Source organism: Hypomesus nipponensis, chromosome 27, assembly GCF_054491055.1.
Source record: "Hypomesus nipponensis isolate SF chromosome 27, ASM5449105v1, whole genome shotgun sequence".
In the NCBI taxonomy this organism is placed as follows: domain Eukaryota; kingdom Metazoa; phylum Chordata; class Actinopteri; order Osmeriformes; family Osmeridae; genus Hypomesus; species Hypomesus nipponensis.
This window is the reverse complement of record NC_140387.1, coordinates 13,970,632-13,997,878: the sequence shown is the minus strand read 5'-3', so window position 1 is coordinate 13,997,878 and position 27,247 is coordinate 13,970,632. Positions and strand designations below refer to the sequence as shown.

General features: G+C 39.9%; 1 protein-coding gene across 1 annotated transcript in view; it reads left to right on the top strand.

Moving 5' to 3' along the window:
* Positions 1–4,592: 4,592 nt before the first annotated feature.
* Positions 4,593–27,247, top strand: part of megf10 (multiple EGF-like-domains 10) — a 43,389-nt gene continuing 20,734 nt past the window's right edge. The window contains exons 1-5 of the mRNA XM_084693790.1: positions 4,593–4,906; positions 20,570–20,705; positions 22,125–22,226; positions 22,385–22,485; positions 24,298–24,390. Coding sequence (XP_084549916.1) covers positions 20,587–20,705; positions 22,125–22,226; positions 22,385–22,485; positions 24,298–24,390 — 415 coding nt within the window. The 5' untranslated portion in view covers positions 4,593–4,906; positions 20,570–20,586. The remainder of the gene's footprint in view (positions 4,907–20,569; positions 20,706–22,124; positions 22,227–22,384; positions 22,486–24,297; positions 24,391–27,247) is intronic.

Genomic DNA, 27,247 nt, shown 5'->3' with positions numbered 1-27,247 from the left:
TATGGTGCTTATTGTGAGATGCGCTTATTATTACGCAATAAGTGTTTCCTTCCCTTTATGGCCAAGTGAATGTGGTCCCATTCACAAACTGTCATAGTATGTTATTGTTCTGCTAGACAGACTACAGTGATCTTATTATGTCATAGGAATATTCAGCAGATATGCTGTTTTTGTGTCACACCAGTGATTCAGTTGTATGATTGAACCTTTATTTATATGCACAAAGAGTGAAATCATGAGGTGTACCCTTGTTTTAAGCTTTTGCTTAAATGTGTGCAAAATGTTGCTTTGAAAACCAGGGCAGAGTTCTTCCCTCAAGAACAGATGGGATTTGGCACTGGATTCTTTGGGTTCCAATTAGAAATACATTTTTGAGAAAAAGAATCTTCTTTTACATTACTGTCAGACAATCCGGCCAATAAGTGGTCGGTCAATTCACATTGTGTGTAAACTTGGTGATTTGAATAACTTTAAATGCTTCCTCAGCTCTCATGCAGTACACGCTACCTGTAGCTGATAATAACGTAGGTTGTAACATTATGCACACATAAGGACAGACTACAATGTCCACACACACAAGAATACAATCCACTTTTACATTGTTCTAATTCCTCAAGTTCGTAAGCAAAAAGGAACACTTGAACGGCACTACGTAGGGCCATTCTGACAACCTGTGTGTTTGACTTACATTTACATTTATTCATTTAGCAGACGCTTTTATCCAAAGCAACTTCCAAGAGAGAGCTTTACAAAGTGCATAGGTCACTGATAATAACAACAACAAGATAGCTCCAAAGCATTGCGGGTAACCAAAACAAGAAGCACACATTGTGAACAAAAACCCAAAAATAAGTGCCAAAGGGAAGAACCATAAGAGCATGTAGTTAAGCAAGTTACAATTTAAACAACATGAATCTCTAAATGCAAGTGTACCTGTAGAAAAAGCAGCAGCAGTAAAAATAAAAAATTAACTAAAAAAGAATATTTTGCAGCGAATACAACAGTTTAAATCAGTTACCACTAACCAACAAGAGCAACAAGTCTCTAAGCAAGAGTCATTGTGATCCTTGAGGAAACTAACATTGGGTTCAGCAAACCATTCCTAAGTACCGTTGTACCCCCGGAACAAGTGCGTCTTGAGCCTTCTCTTGAAGGTGGAAAGACGGTCTGTGTCTCTGATGGAGGTGGGGAGTTGATTCCACCACTGGGGGGCCAGGCAGGAGAAGAGCTTGTGTTGAGACCGGGTGGTCTTGAGCGGTGGGATCACCAAGCGGTTGTCTGAAGAAAACCGTAGGTGGCGGGTGGGGGTGTAAGGCTGCAGGAGAGACTTGATGTAGTCGGTTGCAGTCCCGTTTACTGCTCGGAAGGTCAGTACCAGGGTCTTGAATCTGATGTGGGCCGTGATGGGTAGCCAGTGGAGGGAGATGAGGAGCGGAGTAACGTGGGAGTGTCTGGGTAGGTTGTAGACCAGGCGTGCCGCTGCGTTCTGAATCCTCTGAAGAGGGTGGGTTGCGCATGCTGGGAAACCGGCGAGCAGCGAGTTGCAGTAGTCCAACTCGGAGAGGACAAGTGCTTGGACAAGCAGCTGGGTGGAGTGCTCAGACAGGTATCTCCTGATCTTGCGGATGTTGTAGGGGGTGAATCTACACGACTGGGAGTCTGCAGCAATGTGGGCCGTGAGGGAGAGCTCGTCATCCATGGTAACCCCAAGGTTCCTAGTAGAGGATGAAGGGGTCACCGTCGCAGAACCCAGGGTGATTGAGAGGTTGTGGGAGATGGAGGGTTTGGCCGGGATGATGAGAAGTTCTGTTTTGGCGAGGTTCAGCTGGATGTGGTGTTCGGTCATCCAGGAAGAGATGTCTGCGAGTCAGGCCTCAATCCTAGCTGAGATCCCCGGATCGGTCGGGGGGAACGACAAGTACAGCTGCGTGTCGTCAGCGTAGCAGTGGTAGGAGAAGCCATGGTAGGTGATGTTTGGTCCGAGTGTTCTTAATCGCAAACCATGATGCCGGATGTTTCCAGTGTCTCCCCATGTCTCACTCGCTGTCAAACAGAGAAACCTGCTGCTCTAGACAGAACCTAAATTGTCCCTTTAGATGGGGATTACACTAAAGCCCCTAGACTGACCTTCCGAAATAGCTCCCCGGCCATTAGTAGTGTGTCAGTCGACCACTCCCTTCGCACTGTGACAAATTTAGAGAAGAATTCTGTGATTGGTCAGAACAGTAGGTTTCGTTGACATACACCTAACCATTGGAAATCTGTAGTACATGTGTCACAATGTTTTTGTAGGGCTGGCAGCTTTAATTCTTGAAAGTTGAGTTCAGATGTTTAGACTACACAATTGGTTGAGGATCTGTATGTTTTATTTGACTTTGGGCACCTCTTATGAACACAGTCAGACTAAACACTGTCTGGTTACACACTGTGGCTGCTCTGTATTTTGGGGAGTTTATTTTGAACAGATTAAATTACTACACTATAGTGCCACAGAAAAGTTCATACACATTGTCAGCAGTTTTCGCTTTTTCATAAATCATATCTAATCATATTTTTAATATTTTTAATAAAACTATTACAAATAGTACTTGGCACTGGGGTAGCTCAGACTTCTTAAGCATGCCGTACTGTTTTTACCAAGTAGATGATCTACACACACTCTTGGAAGCTATAAAACACACACCGGCACAAACACTATATCCAGACAAGAAATTTGAAGACCTGGAAACACAGTTTGCAGATATTCGAAGTTGCTCAGCAATACAGGTATGTCAGGGTATCTTCTGGCCATGTCACCTGACAACTGAAATAACATTTACATTTTTAATTCACATATCACAGTACATTTGTTGTAATATCAAGCACATCAGTCATCACATGATTGTGTGAAGGTTGAATTGTGGATGATAATGGATAGTTTATAATTTTTTTACTTATTTGTTTATTTGTCAGGGACAATGCAGTGCACATTATTACATACATAGATAAAGTTGTAGATGTGTTGCATAAAAGGTTTTTAGCTAATAGGTTAATTTGCAACCCCAGTCCCTGGTCAGACCTTTCTAAAAAGTAACAAATACAATTTACTGCAGAGTGTGAGTTACACAATCATGCAGCAGATGCAATATATCAGTATATCAACATTTCACAGATTCATGACCACATTACACACAACAGCACATCACGTAACAACACAATACATTACAACAGGGACGTAACAACACAATACAACACTATATACAATACAATACCCACAATAATGGGTGATTTTCAGAGCTGCTTGGGTCAATTACAGCATAGCATCAGAGCTACTCAAAGTACATCACCTCAGTACATAGACTGTGAAGACACAAGTAAGCAGCTGCCTATGCAAAACAAATGTGAATGTAGTCATTTAGCAGACGCTCTGAGCGACGTACAGTAAGTACACGGACAGTCCCCTGAGGCAAGTAAGGTGAAGTGCCTTGCCCAAAGACACAATGTTATTTACATTTATTCATTTAGTAGATGCTTTTATCCAAAGCGACTTCCAAGAGAGAGCTTTACAAAAGTGCATAGGTAAATGATCATGAACAACGAGAACAAAAACATTGTGGGTTGCCAAAACATGAAGCAAACATTGTGAAAAGCAAATAAGTGCCAATGGGAAGAAACATAAGAGCACGTAGTTAAACAATTTACAATTAAACAACATCAACCTCAATAGTGAAACCTGTGTGTACCTGTGGGAAAGCAGCAACAATAATATAATTTGCAACAATAATATAATTCATGCTTACACAATGCTTACAACTCAATAAGCACTTTGTCTCATAAATGCCCAATACATTTAGCCTACATAAAGAGTCCAGGGGGAAGGAGCCTGACTCTTTATTGCTATGCAGGTTCCTAGCTTTTGCTTTGTTTTAACAAACATGGCATGCCTCTCTTTCAGACCTTTAGCTCTCAAACTTGTCTTTCACAGATGAGACAGAGCTGTTCGTGAGCAGACGCACTCTGCTCAAACATCAAGAGACGTTGGTAGAAGATTCTGGAATACTCGTTCTGCTCCATACAAAGCATGACAGGAGAGAAGACAGAAAGCTTCTGTGAGACATCATCCTAAGAGAGATGAAAACCATGAGAAATTATGTAACAAAAATTGATTTGAAATGTAGTGCAAAGTCACATCCTTCATCATTTAAAAAAGGTCCATCAACTAAGATGACGTTGCACTGAAGTCTTATTCATAATAGGAAGTTTCAAAAGTGACCACTAGATGACTCCAACTCTTGGGTTTTGTAAAAAGAAGACTAGGTTCTAGTCTCACATTTGCAGATACATTTGCCTGTGAAAATCATTTAGATATTATGCTACTGTTTGCAAGTAATTTAACAGTTTAACCTATTGAATATTATTCACACCGTGCTAACAATGTCTTGATAAACGGAAACTCCATACTGCACAAAATTATTAAACGAAAACAAAAGTTAGGCACAAGGACTGAACACAGCTTCATTTTAATTTTCAGCAATGCACAAGTCTCATTGCATCCATCGAACTATCGCCACCCTCATTGGCTGAGACTGCGATGAAGTCATGACAAGGGTCGTGCCAGTGGTTTTACAGAATCTGGAAAACTTCACTCTCCAATTGACTGATGTTGAGATGTATTGTGCCAAGCTTCTTTTTTTTTTTTGCTTACCGCTATTAATGACAGGCTCACAATCTTAAGTCAAGTTACGTTTTTATTGAATTTCATCACTCTTTTCTTATGAAATCAGTCCCGTTGACCATCCAACGGAGAAACCTTTTTTCATGAACCTGCTATTTGTTCACCAATTAAAAGGACAATTTAAATCCGAGAAGAGTGTTCTTGAAAGGATCCATGAGACTGAATAGGACAAAACACTTGGCCATAGAATAGGTAAGTTAATCTACAATACATTCTGATGGTCCCGTTTCGAAAATTGACATCATTTCAATCTGCTAACTAATTGTATTGAATTCGGCGACCCTCCCCACACACACACACACACACACACAGGCATTGTATCTCATGCCTCGTATACTATCATACTGTTATGCTATTGTGTAGTTATATGCACTTAACTGTTAAGATGAAGGTATCGTTAATGTAGGCTATTTAGTTTTTTTTTTTTTTTTGCAGTAAAGTGATAAAACAATGATGCGTTGTAGTGCGCTGCTGAGACGAGATTCACTTAAAAACATTGTCACATGTCTTCTCTTCATTCACAAAAGTAAACCGACCCAGGTTGAAACACTAGCGATCATTTATCAGATCATTTACAAAAACATTGTTAATTGTGTGATCATGTGCCATCTCATCCAATTTGAGCAGTAAAAAAGTACGGCTGAGCACCTTTTGCTGCCAAGGCTGTCAGTAATGCCATTTTATAGTTTTAAAATAAGATTATATAGGCTACTCTGGTTTTGTGGATTTCATAGATGTCATGGTTCTGCATCACACTTATGAAATAGCACTGTTATGCTTGTGTGTGTTTTGACGTGTTTGAGCAACAATTGTGTACTATTGTGCTATTTCCCATCTGTGTGTAGCCTACGTGTAGGCTAAGTGTGTTTGCGCTAGTGTCTAAAAATCCCTTTCTTCCCACCCCAATCTTTGTCTTTTAAAGACACACACTCTGAATAGAAAAATAGTCCATGAAGTTAACAAAAAGAATGTCTAACACACCATTAAATGGATTCCGGTCCAGAATGTGCCACAGGGCGAGGACTATTTTAGTTGAGGGAAACGTCGCTGCCAGTGTCCTGGGGCAGTGGCAAGCATAGGCTCTTGCAGTGGCGCTCATTGTTCCCCCACATCATCACATGACTAACCCATTGGAAGGAAGAAAGAGGACACAGCAGACTACACGGTTAAGTGGTCTTGTATTTTGTATGTAAGTGAAAATAAACATAGGTTCTACAAAGTGTAGGACTGTCAGCAGGGTGATGCAGGGAAAGGTGGATATGATTCACAGAGCCTATGGCTTGAAGTGGGCCGATTATTGGTTTTCATATGTCTGCAGTAATTGTTTGTCAATCAAATCAATATTTAAAAGCAAAATAATACACTTGCGGACACTTTCTAAAAGAAATAGTTTGAAATCTCTAGGGTCCCCCTCTTCCCCGCTCTAATAGGCCCAAATGATCTGCTCCAACTGCACGTTCCCAATTCCCAGGTATTGTGCAGTGAGACTCAGTGTGACAGTTGGATTGCGTTTGCAACGGGTGGCAGGAAAATTGTCGTTGCAACATAAATCTGGGGCACAAAAAAGAAAAGAAAGAATGTGAAGTGAAAAGACAGTCAATGCTGGGAAATTGTTCAGAATTATTCAGCAAAATATTTGAGAGGTGACCAACAGAACCTTAGTAGTTATCATGATGTAGGCCTACACGGCACACAGGTTAGCTAGCTAGCACTTCTCATGCTGCCTGAAACTCATAGCTAGTCATCTGACATTGCCCGCGGTGTAAACCAGTAACAGAATATTGGCAGATATCTCCGTAATTCATTACTTAGCCTACTGAATAACCATTCCACTAAAATCATTCAGTTATGAAATCCTTGGTGTAGGGATATACGTTATGAAACATGCACAGCGGAATTGCTAGTTTTTCATTGGCGTAGTTGGTAGTGGTCAGGCTTGAGATATTGAGGTGGCTGGATTGATTCCTGCGTGTGGGCCAACGGAGGCGTGACCACGTCAGGTACAAATGTTATTATATTTGTTGTCCTTCATAAATTTGACTGACTTCTATGGACTGTAAAAATGGGGGGTGGGGGCCCGGGCATATATTTAGTCATAGGGCCCTCGATTCCGAGCAACGGCCCTGGCTGTCAGTTGAGCAGGTTAATAGAAAGGGTGAGGCAATAAAAGCAACTGTTGACACGTTGTCTGAATTTTCATCCAAGTTCTTTGTGAAGCAAAAGGGTCTAGGGTGGCAGGGTCTTGTTGAGCCTCTACATGGCAGACATGCCGCCAATCAAACTGATCATCAAGCTTTTTAGCAGACAAAAGTCAAGATAAGTCAAAATCATCTTAACACTGAATATAATGGAGTTACACGCACACGGGTGTACTGTTGTAGACTTATACTTTCAACCTTATTGTCTTATGGTTTAGTTTTGAGAGTGGCCATCTGGCAGCAGCAAAACAGCATTATCTTTTTGTATAATTACAGGGTTAGAGATTAACAAAGACTGGGGTATAAATAATAACTAAGGCTGTCTCAAATGCTTCCGCGTGTTGCCTCTATTTGTAGAACTTTTGCAGCTGTATTGTCTTCTAATGAGATGAATAAGAAAAAGGTTAATGGTGCTCTGACAACTTACTTTCAATGGGTAGTCAATTCAAGCCCACGACTGAGACTGGTATTTAATAAATAAATACACTTTTTGATGCAGCTTTACAAATGATCAATGATCAGGTATTAAATACCAGCTCTTTTGGTTAATAGATACAATAGTGATTATAAAACAACTGGCCATACCAACAATTAAAATACATTGTCTTGATTTATGAGAGAAAAGGGGCAAATGGATTGTTACTGTGATTGACAGGGACACATGTCTATTTTACTTGCCAGCCCAAGGAAAAGGGTAAGAGCTTTGTGATTCTTTGCAAGGAAGTAATCCTGTTCTCCAACTACAAGTGAATGAGCCCACAATACTGTAGGACACTCCCATTCCAACAGCATTTTGACATTTGCGATTTTTGGTGGCAATACAACTTTCAGTGTGCACAGTGCTTGATATTTTGCTCATTCTTATCAAAATCCTCATCTCGTTTTGAGTTAACTCATATTTAGTTGAAAATGTTTGTAACTAAAGATGACCATATTCGGTTTAACCCCAACATATCACATTCATTCTTGTTAGTTCCCATACATGTCCAAAAATGCCCATGATCATTAGGTAAGTTTTGTACTGAGTCAGTTGCACAAACATAGAATGTTGTTGTAAGTGTTCGAACAAGAATACTCTAGATTGTATCCCACAACCACCTTTTAGATTAGTTCCCATAGTGATATGTAATCTAAGCATGAATTACATTTATTCACTGATGGCAGATCTTGTTTTGTTTTTTTCTACTCTGAAAGGACAATTCATAGCATGGTGGCTGTGGGGTAGATAACCAAGGTGTAAAGCTTCTAATTAAATGTCTATCTAGTGGTGTGCTAAAATCAAATTCTATGCTCAAGGCTCCAAACTTGTTTGACATCTCTCCGGGAATCAGAGATGGCAGGGTAATCGTGAATAGTGAATAGTACAGTAGATACTATACTATTCAGTAGTACTATATATTTTTTTAATTACATTAATAACCGAGATATTATACTAACTTTATCTATACCAATGGCAGATCTCACAAAAAGTTATCTATGTTGATACCAGATTTGACAACAGTCAACCATGTCAATTTTACTTTCATTGAAGAATCGTATTAATATTCTATAAAAAAAGATTGCTTATGCTTTCAGTTATTACAAATGACAGGATAACAATGGGATATTATCCTAGCTTAATTCACTCTATGCTTCACCCCCCAAACAGCAGTCTTGCATGCTGTACATGTATGAGTGACATACGATTCCCTGTAATACTTTTTAAAGATGAGATAATGTTCAGAATTGTGGCTGAAGCCTTGCAGTTGGCGCCTCAACACATACATAACCCTCACTGTTTAGGTATGGCTGGTTGTTGAGTTTTAGCACATGTAACATTATATTCCAACACCAGACTCTTTGTCAACCATAGAGTAAAAAGCGTTTAGACATAACTGTAATTTCCTGGGCTCTTGTGTCTGGTCACACTTGAACCCTGTTCTTGTACCTCCCTTCTCCTCTGAAGTTGTCCTCCATCTGTGTGGTCTTGAGGAAGCTCATGTGTTGTAGAATCATGTTCTCTTTGCTGGTATAAATACCATAAATAATAAGAACACCAGAATAAAATGCCCTTTCTTTCAGATCAGTATTCTGAGCAGAAATATTGTATTGTACACTATCAGTGGGTTGACAAGAAGGTGGTTAATGGTTTTACAAGGGATTCTTAATGTTTATTTAAACCTCAAGCGTGTAGTTTTACTAGGCTGCATGGGTATGTGGGTTATGCCTGTATTGCCTGAGTCCCAGTTAAATGTACCACATTTCTGAATGTAAGGTACCACCTGTCCTTATAAATGGGGGCTAGGTGCTGCCAAGAAAGAGAATCGTTAAACATACAAGCATGCATGGGAGACTTTTATGAGGCTGATAATTGACTTTCACAAAGACACCCCCCCCCCCCCCCCCCCCCCGACCAACTGCTTGCTTGCTTGCTTTAGGATAAAAGCTAGTGTCAGCATGCTTCTGCTTTTGCCTGGCACTTTACCAGGGGAAGCAAGGTCAAGAGATAAGGAAAACATTGTTTAGATGTTAAGAAGCTTTTATTTTAGGTGATGATCAGGTCTCACCACCTAAAGTATCACCTAAGGTATCACCATCAGGAATTTGTAGTGGTTTACAAAGCCATTTTGTCTTCAATGCCTGTCTTGAAGTGTTGATGTGTGGTGCACATCATGACCACACTTTAGTGTGATTTGAATGTCAGTCCATTTTTATTAGGACCCCTATTATTTAACCAAAACCATCTTATTTATCAATTCAGAATAGAGTGTTGTGAGTGTAGGTCAATGTGCATGTGTAGTATGTGATGGTGGTGTTGGTGACGGTGAGGGGGGCACTTTTTCCCCAGTGAAAGTATGTTTCGGAAGAAAGGCAGATCACCCTGGAAGAGAGAAACCAACACAGCTGAGCATGTTAGGTGCCCAGAAGACACAAGACAAGACTCAACACAGGCAGCTGTGTTTACTCACTGTGCACCTCTCAATCTCACCCTTATGCCCAGTTTAACAAAACAACAACTCACTAACCACTGTGAGATTCAAACACTGCCCCAGTAAAGTTGAGTGCAAAAGAAGTTCAAAGTAACGCTCTTTCTACAGTTCAAAGGATTCCCCACCCAGCATCCTTAACAATAGACTGTCATAAATTCTCTGTGGTAAAATACAATGCTGACAGTTGGGTAAAATGATAATGTTCCTTTGAAGTGGCCATGGTCCAATACTCCATTGTGCAGTGAAATCAAATCTGTTGATTTGATGGATATTTGAAATTGGATATGCCTTGAAGTATGGTCTGAAAGAGCATTAACTTCAGGACCCTTCAAATTAGAGTTCATTTTGATTTGGACGTCAACCATGAAGGACACATGTATCCAACATGTATTATAGTAATATACAAATAGTATTGCATGAACAAATATTGTTAGGACTTTAGGTTTGAAGAGAGAAATAAATCTTTGCTTATTTGATTACCTTGTGAAGGAAATGGTGTAGGTAGTCCAATGAATGACTTGACTCCTAAAGCAGATGTCATAGGAGGGTGTCAAAGCACATAATTGTGCTTTGAAATTGAGCAGTTCAATATAATACATAGGTATTTACAGGCCTACTGCAAAAGGTGGGTGTTAGAAGAACAAAGAAGATTATGGAATATTTAATTAAAAATCACAATTTAGAGTGCTAGTACTTTATTGTATATATTGTTTTTTAGTGAAAGAAAAACTTTACTAAGCACAAAGTAACTACAGTATTACTTAGTAATTAATGTGTTGCACAGTGTATCTAACAGGTTCTCAAATATTTTCACTCATTATAGTGGTTATTTCTTATTAGTTTAAGAGCCTGATATAAACATCATGACGTCATATCGTCATCCCAAATAAAATCCCAAATAATTTTCTCCTTAGCTAACTATGTATGGCAAATGTCAATGTTGGCCAGAACCTTGAAAGAAGCCTGAGTGTTGGCATATGCATATTTATGTAATGTGGCCTCAGTTTGGCCTTTGTTTGAGCTTGGAGCAACTTCAGACGCTGTTCTCGTGCTTCCAGCCCCAACCTTATGAAAAGACCTCCTATAAGCATCTGATACTGGCCAGACACTGGCCCAGCTGAGCAGAGTATCAAAGCAGGGTTGCCCCCATCAGGAGTGGTGTGTGTAGTGCTCTTTTACACGTACAGCATTGCCCTTGTTTGTGCGCAGGCAAAGTTGTCCCCGGGTGTGGGAGGCTTAGCCAGGGAGGGTGCAGCTGTGCCCCGTTAGCTCAGTGAAATAGGAGAATGCTAGCCCTGGTGCCCCCATTAACTGCCTCTGCAGACACATCGTCAACAGACAGACAGGCAGAGAGCCCCTCAGAGTCCTCTTAGAGGCTTCCTTCCCAGTCTCATGTTTCTGGAAGAGGTCAGCCTCAATAAATGCAGGCAGACAGACCTGGTGGGGGTGGTTAGACTTAATTTGTTTAACTAGCTAGCTATCTAGCATCAAATATGCACTGAACAGCTGGCAAATCAAAATGTGTCATAGTAACCCACTGGCAGTGTCGTTCTATCACTACTGAGAGCTCTACTGCTTGAATGATGACAGAAAAACTCAGATGACCAGCTGCTGTGCTACACAATACAGGTGTTCAAATGTGTCACTTAGTATAACATTATGAATACACTTTGGGACGGTCGGGGGACCCTCCCTTTAAGCTGTAAAACAATAATGAAACAATCAAGGATTCTGAGTACAATGAGTTAACGTTTGAAATATCATAGCCTCATAAATCACAAACAATAAAAACATTTTGATAACTTTTTAAGTTGATTTGTTTGTTTAAACTGCTTACACAGACTTGGACTGTTTTTGGTGGACTAGGATGTGACTAGATTGTTAATGCTAAGGATGCTTTGTAGAGGCAGCATCAGACAAACAGGAGGAATCCAAACAGAGACAAGTGGGTCAGGATGAATAACCAACAGAGGGGCAGACAGAAACAAAAACAATCTAAGCTGCATTCAGCATTGTGCTGGGATCCAGCCAGAGACAAGGGGCCTTATGTATAAACGTTGCGTACGCACAAAAAGCTTGCATACGCTGGTTTTCACGCACACGGTGTGATGTATAAAGATTTACTTGACATGAGAATGTGTGGGCAGTCACAGAAACTTTTGAGCAGACGTGAGAATGTGCGGACCGTCCGCAAAGTCTTGTCTGGATCTGTAACATGGCGAATTTTAACTGAAAAGTGCCGAAACTCACCAAACATTACAAAATAAAGTTACTACGTTTATGACGTTGACTATTCAAAAAACATAAAAATAAAAGTTTGATCATTAATGTGGATGATCACATCAAAATGCCAAAACCCAAAACGGGGAAATGCTATAAAGCCTTCTGTTTAATCCAACACCACTTAATAACTTATGTTAAACTTGAGGGTGTCATTGCGGACCAATCAACCGAACCATGGTCCCCCTAAAAAGACGGGACTTGGTCCGGTTCCAAGTGAACCATGGTTCGGTTCACTTTAGGTCTGAACGTAATTGGTTCTTAATATTGACCTATTCCAGGAAGCAAACCAAAATGTAGTGCATTGTGGGTTGATCCACTGATTTGGACCAAGCAAATGGACTAATAAGTGTGAAAGCATCCTTAATCTGCCATGGTCCGGTTCTCTGAACCCACAGCATTTATGGCCTTTAATAATAATTGTATTTGTTATGTACTTTACATTTAGTTAAATCTTAAACTGCTACAGGTTAAAAACAAGAAAGGGCGCAAATAGTGACAGTTTTTCACTCCGCCGACTTTCTTTTGTCGCTAATACCTGATGACAGGCCGCCAAACAGGACACATTTTCTCGCCTCCACCTCTGTTGTCAGAACCTCAATCTCACAGTCACCGTATTTCTTTGAATAAATAATAATTAATAATTTGAGGGAGGCGTTTATTCGAAGAAATGCGGCAATTCAGACCAAGAAATTACCTCAGGAGCACATTTATAGTCAATCTGCATATTAATTTATGGGAGGAGGTAAGGCGGGGTCAGTGGCTCGTTCATGTGCAGTCAATCTCACGTTGATTGTGATTTATAAAGGAAAAGTGTGCAGGACTTGGCGTAGGACTGGTTTTATACATGTGAATATTTCCGTGCGTAGGTACTTTTCGAGTTTTGTCCGTACCCCATCTTCTGGTATGAAAGCTGCACAATCTTTTATACATGAGGCCCCTGGAGGTTTTGGGTGATCTCAGTGTCTTAAGTGGTCTTACTTTTTAAACAATGGTTTCCTAACTTTTGGTGTTGGCTTTATTTAATATATTTTTTAGTTAAGCAAAAGTTGTGAGTATATAAATTATATTATTATTTAAATCTACCAAATTATAAAGATTAGCATGATGAGGACCATAATCAAAACAATCTAAAGCAATATGGCTACTGCTTTAAAAAACATGTATTTTCTGAGTGTCCAAATGATTTGCTTACACTAAGTAAAACATTTCCTGGCTATCTTAATACCTCAATACCTTATGCCTCAAAAGTATAGAAAATGGCTATAATTCCTCAGAAACTTTGCTTTTATGACCAGGACAGTGATATTTTGAATGTACATTTCCAATGAGAAAACAGACACATTTGTGCCTTTTCATTCACATAAGGTCAAAAAAAAAATATATATATATTAACATGTACTTATACATTTGTTCATTTAGCAGCCGCTTTTATCCAAAGCAACTTCCAAGAGAATATAGTATAAAAAAGTAATACAAAAATGACTAAAAAAGAAAAGATGTAGAAGCAAACAATGTGAGCAAAGGAGAATCAAGGATATGGACTTAGCAAAGTAGGGGTGTAACCGGTTTGACTTTAGCCTGGACTTTGCGAAGTAGGGGTGTAGCCGGTATGACTTTAGCCTGGGGAGTAAGGGAGAACAGGTAGGGAGACCATCTAAAGCCTATACTTGTAGGACACTGGGGACCAAGAAAGGACACAAAAAGGGTTGGGAAGACAGGGTCCTTTCTTTATACACCCAGCTTGATTTGGTAGAGATTGGACATCCACCAAGGGAGAGAGATTTAAATTGACCCAGGTAACAAAAAGAGGTGAATATCAACATTGCTTTGATGTATGATGTAGGTATGTTTTGCAATCAAATTAACAATGTTGTGTAATCCAATGAACTTTTTCTAAACTGTTCCATGTGCATTCACAGGAGGACGTATTGACTATGTGCAATAGTCTATCACTGTTTTTTCCACCTTTGTTTTAGTGCTAGTTTTCTATGTTAGTTGAAGGGGGGCCTTGTGGACTTTCTGTGGGCATTGTACAGTATCCAAAGAGGAGAACCAGCAGGTCTCAGTGCAGTGCTTGGGTCTTAGTTTCTGGTGGAGTGATGTGTTCTGGGTAATCGGATTGATTCTTAAATGTTTAATGTTGTGCCATGATCAGTTGGCTGTGACATGGTTTTCATTGATTTATTGCTGTTCATACTGTGGTTCCTACTGGCCCCATCATATCATAGGCCCATTTTATCCCCTTGCCTTGAGCCCAGAGCCCCCAACCCATGATCATGGCCACTGAAAACACTGATTGGTCTAAATCTCTTTGATGATTCTGCAGATCTTACTTTTATGAACCATCATTGACCCTGTGGGGATTTTATATTGTTTGTGTCAACAAAAATGTATTTTTGCTTTATCAGCCTCTGCTCCTGCTTATTCTGGACTCACAATGTGCGGACCCTTGCCTAATTTACAGGATTAGGAATGTTGAGGAGCCTCTGTGCGTCAGATCTGTCTCAAAAATCATGAGCCCATAGATTATTTCACACGTGCTGACAGTAATTTTTCAGTCGCAAAATATAATTACTTGTGCACAAATTCAACAACTCAGTTGTACAAGTAGCTGCAAGCAAGCACCTCATAGGTCAACTCTGCTTGTGAAGTGAAGTCAGGTCAGGTTAGCAGTGCTGACTACTGACATAACATAGAATCAGCTGCTTTTAATGGGTTTTCTTTGGATGAAATGTTAGCTAGCCAACAGAATAAAGTAAATGTTGTAAGATGAATTAATGCATTACTGATGCAAAAATGTGCACAAACCCCAATCAAAGTTACACCAAATCAACATAGATCGCTGTCTGTCTTACTAGAACATCGTATCTCTGCATCGTTGCTAACGTGTCCCGACGTTGTGACATTAGGCTAGCACTAAGTTCCCATGTGCGACACGAGGCACTTTTTGCCACAATAATATAATTCAAAAATATAATTCAAGCCTAAAAGCCCCCAAAAAATAAATAAATGACAATGTCTAAATGTAAACCGTGCAACGGAACGTAAATAAAAATACAAGCAACTTAATCGGGACCAATACAAACATTTTGACACCTACGTTGTCTATGTAGTCCAAATATTGAGGGATCTTTAGGGGTGGTAAAATAATAATAAATATATATGAGAGAAAACAATGGTTTTGTGCTTGCTAAAGGCAAGCACACCCCAATGACACTGGGAGAAGATACAACATCATATCCGACACACGTGCTGCTGACAAATGACATAGGATGTGCTGCAACAAAAAATAGTAATAATTCCAATCCCCAATCCAGCAATTTTGTCAATATCGGGGCCGATATCCAATCTTAATATCGAATGAGTGCACCCCTAGTAGAGAGTGTCATCTGTTAATCGCAAGGTTGGCAGTAAGATGCCTAAGTGTCCTTGAGTGAGTATCAGGGCAGGCTAGCGTCTTGCGTGGCTGCTCCGTTGCCTTTGGTGTGTGAATGGATGAATGAGAAATGAGGGCAGGGTTGCCTGGTCTGTGTGACAAAACCAGCCCAATGGCCAATAAAACCAGCCCAAAAACCAGCCCAATATCAGAACTCAAAATATGCTCCTGCTTTTAAAGTCCAACAGCATTGCTATCATTGCCAAATGTATTGTAATATCTACAAAGTAACACCAAATGTTTAGTATGCCAGCATTAAAAGCAGTTTTCAGGAGGTTTTCTCAGGAGACAGGAGAGCATTAGGCACTTATGCACACGCACAGTGCGTGTGTGTATGTGGTCGTGTCCCATGTCCATGTGTGTATGTGCTGATCTGGAGTCAGTTTGGTAGGATTTGGGTATAAATAAATAATTTCATTTAAAATATAGATTTTTATTTAAAGATATTAATGTAATTTGCATGCAAAATAGGTCTACCCGAACCAGCGGACAAAAAATTCAACTCGTGGCAACACTTCAAAAGTAGCCCAATCCTGCGGCAAAACCGCGGACAACACTGAATGAGTGGCAAAAAATATAAAGCCCTTTGACTGCTGCTAAGGAAGAAAAGCGCTATATAAATACAGTCCATTTAACTATGCATTGCCATGGAGTATGATAGAAAATCAAAGTTACCAGGTCAGAATAGTTGGTTTCTGAGTTTTCTGTATAATATACAGAGCAATAAAATGCAATGAAGCCAACTTACTGGTTTCATTTAGCCCAAAAATTATAAAGCAAGCCCACGCGCCTCAAAATAGTAGTTGAAATATTGTTCAATTGACATCAAACACAGCCCTCCACAGCCATTGTATACAAACCAGATTTTAGAAAAGCGTCTCTCCTGCAGCAGTTTCACTTTTGAAAACTAAAGTAAATCAAATCAAATCAAATCAAATTTATTTGTATAGCCCTTTTTACACGCAAGCATGTCACAGAGGGCTTCACATACGCCCATAGAACTGCCCCTCAACCAACCTAAACCCTCAAGGAAGACAAGGAAAAACTCCCAGAAAAACTCCCAACGGGAGAAAAAATGGAAGAAACCTTGGGAGGAGCAATTCAGAGAGGGATCCCCTCCTCCAGAGACGGTTGGCAAGAGAGAGGAGCAGAACACAAGCTAAACATAGTCATACAGTGTCAATGGGTTTTAAAACACCAAAAATCCATTGTTCGGCTTTATAGACGTTGGATGGGACCTGGAAACTCGCTGTTGACCGTCATGGAGGCTGGTTTCCGGTTGACGACCTGGTCCAGCGTTGGTAGACCGACGACCAGGCAGGTCCTGACAGCTCAGACCCCCCACACCACAAGGGATGTGTGGGGGGGACAGAGAGGAGAACAGGGATTAGAGAATGCCAGGAGCAGCTAACAGTTTCAGTCGTAATAGAATGAGATCCCCACCGGTCAAGTGTGGACTAGTGCAGCAATTTAACAAAGCTAAGAGGGTATGTGATGCAGCCCCACACACCAAGACAGCGACAGCCCCCCTTGGTTGGAACATGAAATCTGTTCCAGGGGAAACAACTCTAAAATAGGTTATATTTATACGAATAAGGATGAAAACAACCAGCCCCCCGTTGTCTCCAACTAGTAAACTATAACAATTAAAATATACAGCAACGGAACTATTACAGTAACAATATACAATAACAGGTTTACTTTATTTGTAACATTTAAATGGGCAGTGTGAACATAAGCTAAAATTACAATTTAAAAGTTACATGTGATACACACATAGGCAAACGCACACCCCAGGTTTACATAGAAAGTACACACATTTAACAATCATAGGATTGACTAAACAGGAACGTTTTTAATCTAGTTTTAAATGTCGAAACAGTATCAGCCTCCCTAATTGAGACAGGTAATTTGTTCCAGAGAAGAGGTGCTCTATATGAGAACGCCCTACCTCCAGCAGTTTTTTTCTTAATTTTGGGTATTACCAGATAGCCGGCATCTTGAGATCTTAGAGTCCTTGCGGGGCAATAGGGTGCAAGGAGACCGGAGAGGTACAGTGGTGCCAATCCATGTAGAGATTAGAGATTAAAGTATAGAGTCAAGTTTGGCCCAAGTTCAAACTTACAAACAATTTGTAAGTTCTCTCCTATGGCTAGCAACAGGCATGTCGTTAGACCCTTTTTACTGGGGCACGTGCCCCAATATAAATCTGCTATGCCCCAGTAAAATCTAAAGTTTGAGTTTTGACAATTTACTTCATTAGTCAGTGCATTAATTTAGGTTGATAATCCCAGAAAAAATTAACTCAGTATCCCAATTAACGCTTGTAAAATCAAAGCAGTTTAACCAAAAACACAAACCAATGTCAGTGCGCTCTTCTGAGCTTGCCAAATAGCCACTGCAGCACGCACACAGAGTCAGAATTGAGGTAGTCAGAATTGAGGTAGGCTAAGAAAACATTACAAAACTAAAGAAAGTTTCTAAATGATAGGCCTACCGATCATCTTATTTTTACTAAAAACGAAAGAAAGTTTCTAAATGATAGGCCTACCGATCATCTTATTTTTACGAAAACATAAATACAATATTACATGAAAAAAATAAAAAATATGCGCTTGCGTTAACTTTAGATGTCTCTGCCAAAGCTGATATCAAACTTTTTCCCCTGAACTGTTCTATAGTGGGTTAAGCAAGGGGAGTTTCTATAGCCTAGTAGGCTAGTGCATTGTGCGCAACACGCTTGGAAGAAAAAAAGGGATATGAATAGGGGCCTGTGCCCCAGTAGGGTTTTATGTCTAACAACGCCCCTGGCTAGCATTGTCAAACGTTTCCCAAGTTGAAACAGCTGTAATTCAATCATCTTTTTACCTATCAAGGTGAGATTTTGCACGGTATATAAGATGTAATCTTGAAACTTGTTAGGTTTGAAACACCATCAGTCAAAATGACATTGGATTTATAGACACATATATATTGAGGCAATGTGTACATTTACATAAATATGCCCCCTTCAGCCATTTTGTATCATATTCACTTTGGTTCAATAACAAATTGACAGAAAATCTATTCTACAGAAGTATATCAACTTTTAAGTCCATTGAACCTATGGTTCAAGAGAAGAAGATTTTTGAAGGTTTTCCCAAATTTTCTCTGTACAGGAAAATCCATCATGGTGGACCTTATGGGTCCTTGAGACTTTATTCTTCCCCATGAAAAATGTGCCATTACTTTGACTTTTACACATTACATTACTTTAAAAAATTGAACTTTTGGGTGTGGTCTGTAGCACCCCCTAAGGGCAAACATTTTTTACGAAGGAGATCTTGAGTTATTAGAAATAATAGGTTACCAGAATAGCATAGAATTGCCTATTGTGTGTTGTTATATTAACCAAAATAACATTGTAATGATGTAAGCAAGGCTTATGGTTTCTTGGGATGAAAGGCCTAACCTTTTAAGACAGCTTTGCAAGATCACAGCCATGTGAGAATCCATCTTACCAAGCTCCAAGTTATTCGTTTCTGCCTGGACCGAACGGCGTCCTATGAGGAACTACTGGCAGCTATTCTCTCTCATATACAGTACCAGTCAAAAGTTTGGACACATCCAAACTTTTGCTAAATAGTTTGGATGTGTCCAAACTTTTGACTGGTACTGTATATTTATTTCTTTATTCATTATTATTTTCCTACCCTAACTAGTCCCTAAATGTTTGCACTACATAGACAGTGTCGGTGTTTAAATGTTCGTTGTCATCCCAACTGCGTTGCTTGTATTTCTGCAAATGTTTTGTTGCATGGTTTAGGCAGAATGTGAGTTTTTTTGTGGCAAAAAGCTAATGGTAGCTAAATAGCTAGCCACAGTCACAGAATCGTCACAATGTCACACAACGCATGCGTTTGTACAAAGGCCCAGGGACGGACTGGGGGGAAAAAGTGGCCCGGGAGTTATACTGTCAGACCGGCCCACTCAGTAAACGGCGCGCGGCTCACTCAAAACACGGCACGTTGTCCACTCAATGCATCGCTCGTATTGACCTGTCATTGGCCTACTTGGAAAACTACCCATATACTTAGCATTATTTTGGATGATTACAAAGAAATTACATCATATATGTTTAATTTCTTAGGTTAAACATCCGAAGTCCGTAAGAACACATTTTAGAAGACACGTCAGAATTAATTTTTTTTGCGCACCATGAGTGTGAATACAGATAGCGAGGAACAGTACAAATCTCAGTCAGTGATTCTACACTACAAAAGGTCTTAAAGCAATTTATACGTATTCAAGCTGTGACGTGAAATAATATGAAATGTCAGCCATGTCAGAGGGCCGGTTGGAAATGGAACTGGGCCGGTATTTTGGACCATCCCAACCCCGTCGGCCCACCGGGGATTCTCCCGGTATCCCCGATGGCCAGTCCGCCCCTGCAAAGGCCTGTACAATAAATACAAGCTGGTATGTTCACTGTGTTCAGAGGAGACTGACTCAGTGAACAACAAGTCATTTGGCTACTTGCATAGCTAGTAGCTGACAAAAAATACAGCCCAGAGTGGTGTTATTGCAGAAAACATAGCTGGCTACATCCGCGGTGTCATCCTGTTTTAATTAGCTATAGCTTTTTAGCTTCCTGGAGGTTCTGCAGATGGCTAGTTAACTGGTAGAACTGTAAATCGACTAGGCTACTTAAGAAAGAAAAAGGCACTAGGCACAGGACAGTATCATATGTAGCCTGATTTGAGTAGGTAGTCTTATGGAACGCCATATGTGCCAAAAAAAAATTGCGTTCAGGTTAAGATGACACATTTGTCCGTCTTAACGCGAGAAGAGTAAATGAGCAGCAATACATTTTTGTTGTAAGCTTTTTAATCAATGCAAACTATGCATACTTAATTAAAATATACAGAAATATCAGTTGTAAAATGTAAGTACTAACTTAAATATAACTAAATGTTCTCCCTCCTCCTAGGTGTAGCTTCGACCAAGATGGCCCGCTTCCTGTGGCATTCCTTGAACATCCTACTGGCGGTGACCTGCTGCTTTCTGCCGAGGTCCACCTCCTCCCTCAACCTGGAGGACCCCAATGTCTGCAGCCACTGGGAGAGGTGAGCCACAACCACTGGATCCCCTTTAACACAAGGGTTGAGAATAATCTATTCTAATGTATACTTGCATAGAGTACTAGGCCTGTGCTATACACCATGGTGATTCCGGTCATCATTGAAGTCACATTAAAAGGTTATGAATTGCACTGATAGACAAAACTGCATTAGCTGTAGCTCATTTGAATCCTGCACCTACATTTTTGTCAGGCAGATTTGCAGGACCAAATTAATATGAGGATCAGAAATCCATTAAAGTAGATTGAAAAGAACAAACGTGGAGGCAGCTTTCCCAGCTAGATTTACTTTCACTGCATAATCTGGGGAAACAGCTGCACCCTTTCAGACAACTAAGAAGCAATACAGTCATGGAACAGCTCCCTCAGACTGTGTGCATGTTTGTAAGAGGGACAAGTAGAGAGATGAGGTACACAGTATGTGTGTTGTTTTGAGAGAGAGAGTGAGAGGGATTGGAGGTAGACTTTCCTGTTGTTTATGATTATAGATTAAATTATACACTTTTGTTCACACACAATTGTTCTGAAAACACATCAACAAAATCTAGAAATGATTAAAATGAATGTATTGTATGTTCAATTACTTGAATTTCCTGCTCAAAGGAAATTCCATAAAGTTCTAAATGGGTCACTGTAAATGTGTGCTAACTAGTCTGTTGCACACAAATTACACCAGTTGACTGATTCCTACCAACATGAAAGCTTGCATTACAACATGTGACCTTAATAGAGCACTTACTGACAATGTCCCTCAAATTTGTGCACTTTTATGATGAAACCAAACTGGAAATGTGTCTTTTAAAGGTCCACAAGCACTTGAAGTATCTTGTGCCTATCTACCTACCAGCCACTCCCTTTTTATATGAGGCTGCTTTCCTCTGCAAAATACTCTGTTGTCACAACTGTCGCCTGCATGTCACAAGGGAGCAATTGTTGCAGCTAACCGTCTTGAATTGCAAATGAAACTTAATTGTTGGCGTATTTATACATTTGTTATAAACATGCACGCTCTACTGATGAGTTGAAAGGCAGGGCCACACACAATGATTTAAGCTATTCACTCACTACCAACCATGTAGGGACAACTAGGGGGGTCAGGGTAAAGCTACTGGCCTAATCCAAATTCCACTTGGATATATCCCCACAAGCACCTTAATAGTGCCCTTATTAATCCACTTAGGGGTTAGCACAGCCCTAACTTTAGCCTAGCCTAGCCTTAGCTAGAAGTTAGCCTTTTAGAGAGAGAGAAGTTATTATACCACACATTGGCTATATTGTATAAACAGTGGGGAGCAACAGTATCTCACTGTCCCATCCTATCGCCCCCTTTCATTCAGCCTCCCCGTTGTCTTCTCTCCTAAAACCATTCCCATATTTCCCTATTTTGTTTTTTTCTCTCCATTAGCTACTCTGTCACTGTCGAGGAGTCGTATGCACACCCCTTTGATCAGATTTATTACACCAGCTGCACTGACATCCTCAACTGGTTTAAGTGCACAAGACACAGGTAAGGAGCCTAGGTGTGTGAAAGGCATGAAAGTCATAGAAACCTTATTGAATATTTAACTCCTTGCATTGGTTGAAATGTATTTTGACTGATTTCTTGATAGCATCCCTCTTGCCAATCTCCTAATTACTTATCTTGCCATTTTTCTTGGTTTAAAGGCTAAGCTACAGGACTGCCTACCGCCGGGGAGAAAAGACCATGTACCGCCGCAAGTCCCAGTGCTGCCCAGGCTTTTATGAGAGTAGGGAGATGTGTATCCGTGAGTATCAGCTGGTCTAGTATTCCTAAAGCCTGTTCCAATTCTTTTGACCGTACTTTTCCTTTGTTTCTTTCTTTTACAAAAATACATTTGTCGTCCGATAAAATGAGCCCAGGTCTTCAGCAACAACACCATATTATACTGCCAAGGGCATATCAATGGTGTGAGTGTATGCATTTTTGTGCATATAGATCTGTAATAAATTATACAGTAAAGTATCACATTACTCTGTATACATACAGTGCTGTAAGCATTTATGATTGAGTAACATGAGTATTCTTTTAGGTGGAATGTATTAGGTTGTAATTTCAAGATCTGAGTTTGGGGGAATAAGGGGGTTTGCTGACTGTTCCCCTTGGAAAATGAATTAGTCAGGCTAAACCCTAATGACTGTTGTCAACATGTGGCAAGACAGCCAATCAGGTGCCAGGAACCAAGAACAGGTGTTCAGCAGACAGAGAAACAGGGGTCAGAAAGCCCAATGACAAAAACAACAACTGACTCTGCAACAGGGGCAAGCAGTAAAAAAAACGCCCCCCCAAAAATCTATTTAACAACCATATCATAGCAAAAAGAATCTTGTCTCTTCTCCGTTTAGAGACATTCATTCCATGGGTTTGTTTTACGGGTTACAAAGATACAAATTTCAGTTTGTTTTCTCATCCCATTAATTTGAATTGAGATTAGAGCCAATGGAGTTAAAATATATAAACTAGCCAACAATGTGAAAGATGGAGTGATAGCCACTTTCTTTATCTGCAGTGAATCAGCAATTTGATGTACTTGAGAGATGGGGTATAATGTGACTTAAGGCTCAAAGGGGACTTTATCTTCATTCTGAAAGAGATCTGTTGTAAACAGGATGCAGTGTGCAACTATCACATGCTGCCCTTTGCTGCCCCTCAGTTTCCTCCTTTATCAATAGGCTTACTGTACAGTGTGTCTGAAGGGCAGACATATTGTGTCAAACCGAGATGGCTGAATTACTTTGTAAGTGATGAAAGCAACATAGGGTCTATTAATGCAGACACACACTTAAAGATTCAGATTTGTGTCAAAACTGGCTTATCAAATCTTATTAAGAAGCATAGTTAAGGACATGGAAATATTTAGGGAGTTACAATACTCAATAACCTAACCATCAGGTTAAGAATTTGAGCAAGAAAAAAACATTTTCGTTTTTTACAATTTTTACGATATAACTCAATTGCTTGTTACTTTTCAATTTTTTGGAAAGGTTTATGACATATTTTTTTTAAATGTAAAAACACCCTCTGTATTTCTTGTACGACAAATTTCTTAAAATTGTTATTCTTACGCTTATGCCACAGTATTCGGAAGAGATCCTCAGTTGTATCAAAGATACTTTTGCCAGACACAAGCTCACAAATACCGTAACTGTATCCTAACAACTCCTACACAATGTCCATATTTTTTGACAATGTGCATAACAAGCTTGAACAAGAATACTTACAAAGTACAAACATCCTTACAGTATATACATTAAAGTTGTCAATAAGTATTTGAAGAATATTTGAAGTAGACTTAAAACTATGTAGAAAATATTATAATATAGTGATAATGCGTAGAAAACAACGGATATTTCAAAGCTGGAAATTGCTGAGGTAATATAACGAAGACTTGATCTACTGAAATGGATTAACATATGCCAATGGTGAATCCTTCAATTTCTCCCACAGTACACGTCTTTAAAGTGGCAAAGTTTTCGGTGAAAAAAATCTAACGCAATCTTTTTTCATGTCCCTTTCTCTTCTTCTTTATTTTTATCCTCCTCCTCTTTCCTCTCTCCAGCCCACTGTGTGGATAAGTGTGTTCATGGCCGTTGCGTGGCCCCCAACACCTGCCAGTGTGAGCCTGGGTGGGGGGGCTCCAACTGCTCAAGCGGTAAGGCTCTTCAGCTGTGCCTGTCTATCTGCCTCTGTCTGTCTCTTTCTGTCTGTCTCTTTTCGTGTGTCTCTCTATTTCTCTCTCACACACACACGCATACACACACAGTCTCTCTCACTCACACGCTTCGCGGCACACAAACTTTCACTCATAAACACTCTAACAGGCATATCGGCTCACTCAGAAACAATAATTTTTCACTCACCACACACACACAACCTACCACCACATCAACACTTTCATATGGTCAACTAACTTACTAACTCAAATGTTGTTTTTCTAAATGTTGTTGCAGGTCTTCTTTTATCCCAAACTAAACTCCTTTCACTGATACAATTCCCACCCCCCCAGTCGTTTTTTTTTTTACGTGGAACCTCTTTGAAGGATGAAGGACATGATACCAGTTACTGTAAGCCCCCCTTCCTTTGTAGCATTACAGAGAAGACAGCTGTGGGTAAAGTGGGGGAAATCCTCCCTGTTATTGTGTGAGCCATCTCTTCACTGGGGTCTGCTTGAATTGGGACTATCTCTGCCAACCCCTCTATGCCAACCGCCTCCCCTACCCCCCACCCAAATGTTGGGAGAGACACTTTTAATGAAAAATGAGAAGAAGGAAGTCTGGGCTATTTAATATTAAGGTGAAAATGATTATTTTGTGGGTGTATTACGTGATCTAATGGATTGCGGGGTGTTGTGTTACCATTGGAAAAGGAAGTGTATGCAAGTGTGTTTGTGTAAGCGTGAGTTCCTTCCGGCGTGTTTTCACTCATGCACATGCATGGGTGTACGTGAGTTCTAAGCATGTGTGCAGCTGCATCTCCATACTTCTGTGTTGATATGAGGGGCGGTGTGCCCCGCTGTCTCCTATTTAAGATTTTTAATAAAGAAGACTTGTTATGTCTGGAACTGAAGACTCCCTGTGGACCTGAACAGGCTGGACTAGTCTGTCTGGCAAGGAGTCTGGTCCGCATTGATACTGTCAAGCTAGAATGCTACCTAATTAACTATCTTCCTTAAATAGATACAAAATGGCTATCAAGTAGATACAGTTTTTCTGTTGAAAGATGTATAGCACCACAGTAAAGAAATGTGGATAACTGGTGTGTCTTAGCTACACACATTATTGCATAGCGACTGAAAATATTGTGAAATGAAGGTGAAAGTAAATAAGTTAAGGTCCACTTTCACATTGTGGTATGTAAGCATTGTTAACTGAAAGTAAGAAAAAAACTATCTAAGAATTGTCCCATACTTATGGTATCATTTGCTTTTGGACAGACACACGCAGACACACACAAGGTTAAGTGTCTGTTTTCTGCCTATGGCCCATTTGTGCGTCAGTCTTCAGTAAGTTGGGGCACATGTGGCATGGGATTGCTGCAACTTAACGTTATTGATTGTAATACTCACCAGTCAATAAAGGTCTATGCCAGGCTTTACCTCTGGGGTGTTAAGTATCACTTCATTAAACTGGGTCAGAGATGCTTGTGTTTCAAACAGTGATCCAATTAGGTTCCACAAGCCAACAATATTCAACGATATGGATAAATTTTGTGTTCAAAACTGTATTTTGAACTGAAAAGACAATTTTTTATTTTTTGCCTCTTTAAACAGTTTTGTTATGTTTAATTTATGTTTTGTACACACTCATGAGTAAAAAGAAATTGTATTAACATATTAACAAAATAACTGATCATGGATGGATTGCAATATACTACCATTGTGCTACATGTCATCTTCACATGTGGCCCTTCTTTATTGCCCTTTGAAAAGATTAAAGTCAGATCACTGACTGGAACAGTCAAAGATTACCGTGTTTTGAATATCCTTTACCTTTTAAACCAAGTGGCCTTAGCTCATACAGTCTCTGTTTCGGTGGCCTCTCAAAACGATACATGCATTCAACATTCCCAAAGTAATGTGACTTTCATTTCCTCAAGAGGCCATAAAGACCAGACCTATTGTTGCATCCATTTAACGGGTCAAGAGACCCCAACAATATGTCTGAGGATGGTTTTAGGGGTTCACGAACAAGAAAAAAAGGGAGGAAATTATTTTTTTTTTAGAGAAAAAGAAGAGAAAGGAGAATAAGAGAGAGATAGTAATGCAGGAAACCACCTCAGGGTCTAGGACTTGTGATTTAGAAGTAGGCCGGACACATGACAGCAAGAACACAAGGAACTCTGGAGGACCATTCTTATTATATTTCAGGAGAGTCATTGGCCAGAAACTGTTCCAAAGAAAGATTCATGTTCTCAATCTCATCACCTCTCAAAGTACTTCAACTCCATAGACCTCCAAAAAAAAGGTTTATTCTGTATTTTGCCATACTATTGAGCTATTATACAGTGACAAACTCTCACACACAAACCAGCTAAGACTCTGTATCTGAATTAGCAGTTTGTCTAGTGTTAAGTCTATGAGTGTGCCTGACACAGAGATATGTGAGATTGTGTCTCCATTGAGACTCACTGAATTTCAGAACAGCTGACTGATGTCTCTTTGTGCTTTTTAGATCATCAATATACATGTATGTTTGGCTTCAGCAAATGGTTTAAAGATTTGGCACTCTTGCACTGTTGTCCACTGACAGTATAAGGGCAGAAAATGGTTGTTGTCAGTCATAGGCCATGCATTCAGAAAACTATGAGAAATAACCTCACACAACTACATTTCAGCAGGCCAGCTTGAATATCTCAATCTAGTATCACTCAAAAGTTAATCACCATAGTCGATTCCTTAGAAACACACTCACGCGTACATACACACACACACACACACACATACACAAACACACACACAAAGATAGTAAATATGAGCAGTGTTCCACACAATACTGTGGAAAACATGAGAA